Source organism: Lepidochelys olivacea, assembly GCF_965140295.1.
Source record: "Lepidochelys olivacea isolate rLepOli2 genome assembly, chromosome: 21".
NCBI classification, from domain to species: Eukaryota; Metazoa; Chordata; order Testudines; family Cheloniidae; genus Lepidochelys; species Lepidochelys olivacea.
In genome coordinates, this window is record NC_140431.1 from 9,544,653 (window position 1) to 9,554,273 (window position 9,621).

Sequence of the window (9,621 nt, forward strand, 5' to 3'; positions counted from 1 at the left end):
GACCTAGACGAAGCTCTTACGCGTGCGCTAAAAAAACACGTTGCCGCTAGTCGAGGCCGCCAATAAAGCGCACGCGCGGACAGAGGCCTCCTCCTTAGGTCTTCTGCGCATGAGCACATTGGCCGGTAAGTCCTGCTCTGCTCTCCACCGCCGAATGTTCTGGGCTGTTACCATAGAGAGGGTGCTCCGCCACTCAGCCTAGATAGGTAAATGGATGGAGGTTGCCATCTTTGATGTCCCACTCGACTGTACCAATGCGGGGGGGGGGGCTGTTTAGGAACTGGGGGTTTACCCACGCCGTGGCCTGTCGTTTGGGCTCAACTTGCAGAGGCGTGTCAGGTGCTGGCGGGGGTCGCGCGGGGGCCGCGGGGTGGGGCCCGCGCAGGGGGTAACTAGGGCTTGTCCCTGGTGGCCCGTCGAGGGGCCCTCGGTGTGGGGGGGGGGGGCTGTGGAGGGCCGGCCGCGTGGGCTCCCCGGGGGGGGGGCAGCAGCTGCCGAGGAACTCCCTCCCCCAGTGGCTCTAGGCCGGCTCCTTCGGCTTTGGTAAGCCCTGCGGTGGGCCTTGGGCATGGCACCGTGTGCGAGACTCTGCCTGCTCCCCAGCACCAGCAGCCTGGACCCCGGGGGTCCTTGTACCTTGAGCCTGCTTGATGCAGGCTGGTTTTCTGGGGGGAGGGGGGGGGCGTTTTTCCCTCTGCCTCGTGGGCGCACCCCCCTGGGGGAGGTTTGCTTCTTGTCCTGGTCTCCCGCATGTCGCCCAGCTTAGTTCTGGTTTCAGAGGAGCAGCCGGGTTCGTCTGTCTTCGCAAAAAAGAAAAGGAGGACTCGGGGCCCCTTGGAGACTAACCCATTTATTTGAGCATGAGCTTTCGTGGGCTACAGCTCACTTCCTCGGATGCACGCCGTGGAAACTGCCGCAGACTTTATATACACACAGAGACTATGAAACAATACCTCCTCCCGCCCCACTGTCCTGCTGGTAAGCGCTTATCTAAAGTGATCATCAGGTGGGCCATTTCCAGCACAAATCCAGGTTTTCTCACCCTCCGCCCCCCACACACACACAAACTCACTCTCCTGCTGGTGATAGCCCATCCAAAGTGACAACTCTCTTCACAATGTGCATGATAATCAAGTTGGGCCATTTCCTGCACAAATCCAGGTTCTCTCACCCCCTCACCCCCCTCCCAAAAACCACACACACAAACTCACTATCCTGCTGGTAATAGCTCATCCAAAGTGACCACTCTCCCTACAATATGACCGGTTTCAGAGTAACCGCCGTGTTAGTCTGTATTCGCAAAAAGAAAAGGAGGACTTGTGGCACCTTAGAGACTAACCAAAAAAGCTGTAGCTCACGAAAGCTCATGCTCAAATAAATTGGTAGTCTCTAAGGTGCCACAAGTCCTCCTTTTCTTCTCCCTACAATGTGCATGATAATCAAGGTGGGCCATTTCCAGCACAAATCCAGCAGGAGAGTGAATTTGTGTGGGGGGGTGGAGGGTGAGAAAACCTGGATTTGTGCTGGAAATGGCCCAACTTGATGATCACTTTAGATAAGCTATTACGAGTAGGACAGTGGGGTGGGAGGAGGTATTGTTTCATATTCTATGTGTGTATATAAAGTCTGCTGCAGTTTCCACGGTATGCATCCAATGAAGTGAGCTGTAGCTCACGAAAGCTCATGCTCAAATAAATTGGTTAGTCTCTAAGGTGCCACAAGTCCTCCTTTTCTTTCACCTTAGTTCTGTATACTTATCACTCATCTTGAAAGGCTTAATAATCATGTTTCTTTTCTTTAATCTTCTTGCAGCAGACGAAATCCTGGAAATAGCCTCACGTTGGCATGGCCAGTCCCCCCTCCAGGGATCGGGCAGACAGAGTATGTAGAAAACTAACTGTTTAATGCAGGTTCCTGCTATTAAATACCCCTGGTTTTAGTGACAGTTTCGTCCTAATAAAGTTTTCCAATTGGCATATGCTCTAGAGTTGTGATGTAAGAATATTTGGTTCTGGGGCATGGCTATTTTTGGGAAGTAGCAGTCTGACTACATCAGTGGTTACCAAACAGTAGATTGTGATCGACTGGTCGATCCTGGAGCCTCTGACAGACAATCGCAATCTCCAGCCGCTAAAAGTCTGGTGGCGCAGTTGGGCTAAGGCAGGCTTCCTGCCTGCCCTGGCCCCACACCGCTCCTGGAAGCGGCCAGCACGCCTCTGCAGCCCCAGGTGGGAGTGCGGGGGACAGGGGTTTTTGTGTGCTGCTCCTGCCTGTAGGCACTGCCCCTGCAGCTCCCACTGACCACAGTTCCCTGTTCCCAGCCAATGGGAGCTGTGGGGGCAGTGCCAGCAGGCAGGGGTAGCATGCAGACCCAGGTATGCCCCTCCAGGGGCCATAGGGGCGTGCTGGCGGCTTCTGGGAGCGGTGTGGGGCCGGCGCTGGCAGGGAGCCTATCTTAGCTCCACTGAGTCGCCCAACGTAAGTGCCACCCAGTGTGAGCCTGCACACCTCCCTCACTCCAACCCCCACTCCCTCCCATAGCCAGCACCCTGTACCCCAACACTCTGCCCTAGCCCTGAGTCCCCCTCCTGCACCCAAGCTCCCTCCTAGAGCCCTCATCCCTTCCTGCACCCCAATCCCCTGCCCAACCCAGAGCCCCCTCCTGCACCCAAGCTCCCTCCCAGAGCTTGAACCCCTCACCCCCTCCTGCACCCCAACCCCTGCCCCAGGCTCAGCCCAGAGAGCCCTCTGACACTCCAAACCCCTCAGTCCCAGTCCAGAGCCTGCCCCCACACCCCAACCTCCTGCCCCAGCCTGGTGAAAGTGAGTGAGGGTGGGGGAGGTGAGTGATGGAGGAAGGGGGGATGGATTGAGCAGGATGGGGCCTTGGGAAAGGGGCGGGGTAGATCCTAGGTTGCACTTAAATTCAAAAAGTGATTGCTTAAGTGATCTTTTGCTTAAAAACGTTGGAGACCACTAGACTACATTAAGGAAATTTGCACTAGTTTAACTATACAGATGTGATTAAACTGGTGCAGACTGTTACTACAGAGGTGCAACAAAAAGCGGTTCTCAAACTGTGGGGCTCAGACTTCGGCTTTGACACACACACACACCCCCTCCGAAACCCAACCCCACCCCACCCACCGCCCAGGGCTGAAGCCCTTTGTCTTTGGCCCCACCACCACCCCGGGCAGCGGGGCTCAGGCTTCGCTCCCCTCTCCTAGAGTCATGTAGTAATTTTTGTTGTGAAAAGAGTGGGTCACCACACCTTATTCAGCAACAAAAGGGGGTCGCAGTGCAAAGAAATTTGAGAACCCCTGTGCTACATCAACCCAAAGCAGTTTAGCCTAATGCTGTTTACTTTAATAAATTACTGAATTAAGCTGCCCCATTCAATATGTTTGCACTAATTCAACCATACCAGTCCAGTTTTCTTTAATTTAGACTGTTTTTTCATAAAAATGAACTGATCGCACATCATGTAGGTTTTGCAAATGATGTGTAGGAAAGGCTGTGTAGCACTTAGCTAATCATTCATTCATTCATTCATTCATTTGTAAACACTCTGTCGAGTCCCCTATCCACTGTACCAATCTGCCTGGGTTAACTTTTTTTTCTTTTGTGATTCTGCACATTGAAGATGGGTCAAAGTTTATTTCTCTCATTCAGCTCCTATTTGTTCTTTTTCAGATCAAGTACATAAAAGGGGACCTTTTTACCTGCCCCAGAAGGGATTCATTGGCTCACTGCATCAGTGAGGACTGTCGCATGGGCGCAGGGATAGCTGTCCTATTTAAGAAAAAGTTTGGTGGCATACAGGAGCTGTTGGATCAGCGTAAGTGATATATGTGGGGAGGGGAGGCCACGTGCAGGCCCGAATCTCTAGTAGTTGTAAAAAGAAGAAAAGGAGTACTTGTGGCACCTTAGAGACTAACCAATTTATTTGAGCATGAGCTTTTGTGAGCTTCACTTCATGAAGTGAGCTGTAGCTCACAAAAGCTCATGCTCAAATAAATTGGTTAGTCTCTAAGGTGCCACAAGTACTCCTTTTCTTTTTGCGAATACAGACTAACACGGCTGTTACTCTGAAACTAGTAGTTGTTAGAAGAAGGAGCTGCAACTGTAGCACTGTAACATAGATACTTTCTACAGCGATGGAAGCGGGATTTCTGTCACTATACCTAATCCACCTCTCCAAGAGGTAGACCCAAAGGCGCTGGGCATTAGGCCGACCTAATTGTGGGGCTCAGAGATGTATGTTTTTCACACCCAGAATGACATAGCTAGTAAATCTAAATTTTTAGTGTAGACTAGACTTTAGACCCTGACCTTCCAAGCTAAAGCATGTGGATGGACCCCTATATGTGTGACTTCAGGATGCCGATATCACCATATGTGGAGTGACTTGCATGATCAGGGCCTGAATTTATATCTTTTTGAAGAATTATTTTTGTGTTTAATGAGACATTTATAATGTCTCTGGATGTAGTTTGTCCCAGGTGCAGCTTCTGGGTGTGTCATGCAGAGAGGGCAAACTTTGTATTACTGTTGCTAGGGGTTGTGAGGACACTGAACTTAATTAGATATGATAAAATCTTAGGCCTCAATTCGGTAAACGCTTACACACATGCTTTAACTTTAAGCATTCATTGACTTAAGAGGACTATTCTTATGCACAAAGTTAAGTAAGGGTAAATGCTTGCAGGATTGGGCTTAGGTGCCAAATGCGTTTGTAGGATTTACTGATCAGTTATTTAATTTTTCCAAAGCCAAGCAACTGCTGGTATAAAGCCTATTTATATGCAAAATGGAGGGAGGGTTTTCTTTCCTCAGCCACTTTTGAATTTAAAGGGACCCCATTAGGTTAAAATCTAATGAGATTAAAAAGTGAAGGTGGGTTTTTTGGTTTTTTTTTTTGAAAAGCGGCTTCAGCCATTATGTCTACTCCTGAGTCATCCTGTTAATGTTTATGATTTAGCAATCAGTTTGCCATGTTTTTCCTCTCCCCAGCTGCTTTATAAAAGATCTATACAACAATAGGAGAAATTGACCAATTAGCCAGGGAAAGTGGTGTAAGTGACTATACACACAGCTCTGTTCCATCCACAAAGTAAACAAGCTGAAAAATAAACACTTTTGTCTCTGATTACAATTACAATTATTTGTAAAAATAGGTTTGTTTTAGAAAATTCTTTATAACATATGTGAATTCATTTCTAATCTATTCAGCAGGAGTTGGGAGAATCAGCAGTGAATTGTAAAACTTTAAACAAAATGAATGTCAATGCTGTGTTTCGCATTTGTTTCAGAGAAGAAGTCTGGAGAGGTGGCTGTTCTGAAAAGAGATGACAGATATATATATTACCTGGTAAGAGAGGGATGAGAGTCAGGCATTTATCATAACGGAGCCCCACCTTATTTGCATTGACTGGAAGAGAGGTTTTTCTCTAGATTCTCAACAGACATCTCAGCCTTTTAAATAAAGAGTCAGATTATGAGGACAAGCCGAGCTAGATTTTTCTTTCAGAACTAAACTCAGTGCAGCTTCCTAACAACAAGTAATTGAAGTACATTTTAATAGTACATTTCATTTGTGGAAGTTACTGTCTGACAGTTGTTCAGTAGCCTTTATGTGCAATGTTGAGGTGTGCTGGCAGGGTAGTGGGGAGATTCTTGTGCTGTTGCCCTCCTGCAGTTCAGTGTTTGGATGGCTCAGTCTCAGGAATGTTGATCTGGTCGCCTTCATAATTTGCTTTAAAATATAAGAGCATACAAATGCACATGCATTTTGATATTTTTTTTAGTTCACTGAACTAACTCCTAAAATTTACTTTCTAAATCCTGGGTTGTGATTTCTCCACCTTCTCTCTCTCAAACTATTGGTAATACCCATTGACACATATCCTGCTGGTGGCCTGAAAACTGGGCCCTTGGTTGTTACTTGTGCTGAAAAAGCCTCTCTAGCATGCTCCAATAGGAAGAGTCTGCTTTTCCACTCCCTGCTTGAAGTGTGCTGTTTATGCTTTAAACAGTTTGTTTGAAACAGGAGCTGCTTGTTTTGGTTTTTTTTCAACAACTTCCCTGAAAGTATCATTATTCAAAATATAGGTCAACTGCATGAGACAGATGTAAGCATAACCCCAGCATTTGGTAATGAGAGAGATTGCTTTTTATCTTTGGACAGGAAAATTTTGCAGGAAAAGTGTTTTTCTCCAAACCAGATTATTGCCTTTTAGAAATGCAGCATTTAGTGTCCTGACCTGCTGTGTCATGTGGCATAAATTGCAACTAAATGTCTACATGGAAATGGTTGTACATCTTATTTTGAAATAAGTAGTTGAGTCCAGTCACCCTATACTAAGAGGTAGTTGATTAGTAAATTGTGGCCTGGATTTTGGTAGAGTTAAGGAGAAAATAGCTTGTACTATTGTTGCTAATGCACTATTGAACTTTTTAATTTGTACACAGATTACGAAGAAGAAAGTCTCCCACAAACCAACATATGAGAATATGCAAAAGAGTTTAGAAGCCATGAAAACTCACTGTTTGAACAATGGGGTTACTGACATTTCCATGCCTAGGTAAGGGAATCAGATACTAAAAGTAAACATTTCATTGTCCCTTGGGCAGAATGGATATTTTAGGAAGCGACCATTTACTATGAAATAGTCACATGCCCACTCTTAATATTGTTATATTCTGTTGGGGTTTTACAGCTGAAATCTGATCACCAATGAAGTGAGTTCTGTGGCCAGCAAATAGGCCTAGTTATTTCCACGTTTTTGACTGCATTAAGTTAATGTCAGATAAATTTAGTTACTGCTGTGTAAATTGTAGCTGCTTGAAATTGCTGAAATATCACAAGTTGCAACATAATGGAGAATGGGTCACCACACCTTATTCAGCAACATAATATTGAATGCCTGTATGTGTCTAGCTGGTAACCAATCCCATCGTTAATTTAAAACAAGCCTAGGACTGAACTAGGATGGAGAGAAAGGAGCTTTTCACACCTTTAATTAGGGCCCAATTCTTCTGCAGACAGAATTTACACTAATTTAGTGGTTTTTGTTTGTGAAGGCTGCAGGACAATGTACAGAGATTCCAAGATCTTTTACGGGAATCTGGAACTTTGTCCCATTTCTTACTTCTGCAGTGTGTAGAGACTGCTGGAGAACACTTTGCCTTTGGGACAGCATATGCTGTATTTACGTTCTTTAGGTAAATTAAGATATAATGGAGAATGTGAATTTGTAGTATTCTGAAGCAGATCATCTATAACTTACAGAAGTGCTGAATCCTATTGAGGAAATGCTTGATAAGTCTAGGTCTCCAAACAGATTATCACTGCATGTTTGGTCTTGTGACTTACTCAGATTGCTGGCTCACCAGTAATTGTATTCATAACTTACCTCTTATCCTTCCTTTTAGCACCAAATTTGCTGCTTTTTCACACCGGTCTTGTGAAATCTTACTTTCAAAGGGACCTTAAAATCATAGTTACATAGACAAGGTCCTAGGCAGTAATTTACTCTGTTTAGTTAACCTTTGTACAGCATTTTGAAGACGTGCAGTACTCAGGAACTGTTGTGTGTTGTTACTGCTTTGTTCATGTTTTTTAAGTTGGCTGTCCCACAGAGAAATGCATGAAACAGGTCATCAGATACCTTCTCAATAAGGACAATTGCAAAGTGATCCTTCCTAAGTGGAGTAATCAGTTGCACACATACAAAATGGGCAATGATTGCCTAGGAAGGAGTACTGCGGAAAGAGATTGGGGGGGTATTAGTGGACCACAAGCCAGTCAACAGTGTAACGTTGTTGCAGAAAAAGTTATCATTCTGGGATGTTTTAGCAGGAGTGATGTAAGCAAGACACGAGAAGTAATTCTTCAGCTCTACCCCGTGCTGATTAGGCCTCAACTGGAGTATTGTGTCCAGTTCTAGGTGCCACATTTCAGGAAAGATGTGGACAAATTGGAGAAAGTCCAGAGCAACAAAAATGATTAAAAGTCTAGAAAACATGACCTCTGAGAGAAGATGGAAAAACTGTGGTTTGTTTAGTCTGGAAAAGAGAAGACTGAGAGGGGACATAACAGTTTTCAAGTACATAAAAGGTGGTTACAAGGAGGAGGGAGAAAAATTGTTCTTAACCTCTGAGGATAGGACAAGAAGCAATGGGCTTAAATTGCAGCAAGGGATGTTTAGGTTGGACATTAGGAAAAACTTCCTAACTGTCAGGGTGCTTAAGCACTGGAATAAATTGCCTAGGGAAGTTGTGGAATCTCCATCATTGGGGATTTTTAAGAGCCGGTTAGACCAACACCTGTCAGGGATGGTCTAGATAATACTTAGTCCTGCCATGAGTGCAGGGGGCTGGACTAGAGGACCTCTCGAGGTCCCTTCCAGTCCTATGATTCTCAGCCCATGTGAGAGAAGTATTTGGTTAGTTTTTTTTCTCACTTTACTTGGGCAAGTGAGTTGTAACTGGAGTAATTTCACTTTCATATTCATAGATTTTAATGAGACCATTACATCAGCTAGCCTAACCTGCTGTATAACATAGGCCAAAAGAATGTCACCCAGTTATCCATCTGTTGTGCCCAATAACTTGTTTGACTAAAGCCTATCTTCCAGAAAGGCATCCAGGCTTGCCTGGAAGCCATGAAGAGATGGAAAATGCACCACTTCCCTTGGAATTTTATTCCAATGAATGATCACTGTCACTTGATTTTATTTTTTAAATGCCTTATTTCTAACTCCAACTTCTGTGGTTTTAACTTCTGTTGGTTTTTGCTGTGCCTTAAAAAGTACCCAGTATTTTCCCCTTGAGAAGGTACTTACACCCTCGAATCAAGTCCTTTCTCAATCTTTTTGTGCACTTGTTTGTGAGCTTTACAACATACTCTGTCAGAAACAGCTCATCACAGCCACTTTGGTGTCTTTATTTTCCAGGATCGGATGTGGACTTGACCGTCTGGAATGGGATAAGGTTTCAGCGCTACTTGAGGAAGTGTTTGAGGACACGGACATTAAGATCACAGTTTATGCTCTCTGAACAAAGAGGCCTTATGGAGATGATTGTTGATTTCCCTTGCTGTAGATTCAGGTGGCTTGGGAATTGATTTAGAGAAAAAGCTGTGTGTGAAGTAGAGCCCATCTCCTCTTCTTTGGGGAATAATTTACCATTTGGTTTTTCCCAATGGCAGGCAGTTGCTTCCAGAGAACCGGCTAGTTTGGAATGTGTTGATCAGAGTTCCAGAAGTGAACTATCTAGTATAAACCTTCAGGGTTACAGATATCCCTCAGGGATCCTCACCTGTGAGTCACATAGCCAACCACCAGATGTCACTGTTCCTCCACCCTTCAGAATACCCATCTGCTCGTAAAGAACTTTTTCTTGTGGTGGTAGTTTGTGCATGTGGAAGTTTGAGCTAGTTTGGCACTTTTTAAAATATTCCAGATCTTTGAATTTAAGAGTTATCTGTATCTGTTTAGTGTGTTGTTTCAGAATAATTAAGTGAATAGTTTAAAACAGTACGGTGTTCAAATCAGACGTGCAGATTTCTTGTGTTCTTTGAGTTATTAAAAATTAAAGTATTATCTTTTCAAAACATAA

At 44.8% G+C, this 9,621-nt stretch overlaps 1 protein-coding gene across 5 annotated transcripts; it reads left to right on the plus strand.

Annotated features, from left to right (window-relative positions):
* Positions 1–66: 66 nt before the first annotated feature.
* Positions 67–9,621, plus strand: OARD1 (O-acyl-ADP-ribose deacylase 1). Of its 5 annotated transcripts, none has more exons than XM_084611444.1 (6): positions 67–125; positions 1,813–1,881; positions 3,694–3,838; positions 5,313–5,371; positions 6,472–6,584; positions 8,958–9,621. In XM_084611444.1, the coding sequence occupies exons 2-6, from the start codon at positions 1,846–1,848 to the stop codon at positions 9,058–9,060; spliced, it is 456 nt and encodes a 151-aa protein (XP_084467570.1). In that variant the 5' UTR covers positions 67–125; positions 1,813–1,845; the 3' UTR covers positions 9,061–9,621. The 5 variants fall into 5 exon arrangements, with proteins under 5 accessions (XP_084467570.1, XP_084467568.1, XP_084467566.1 ...); XM_084611442.1 differs by having other exon boundaries at positions 115–206; XM_084611440.1 differs by lacking the exon at positions 67–125 and adding an exon at positions 213–339.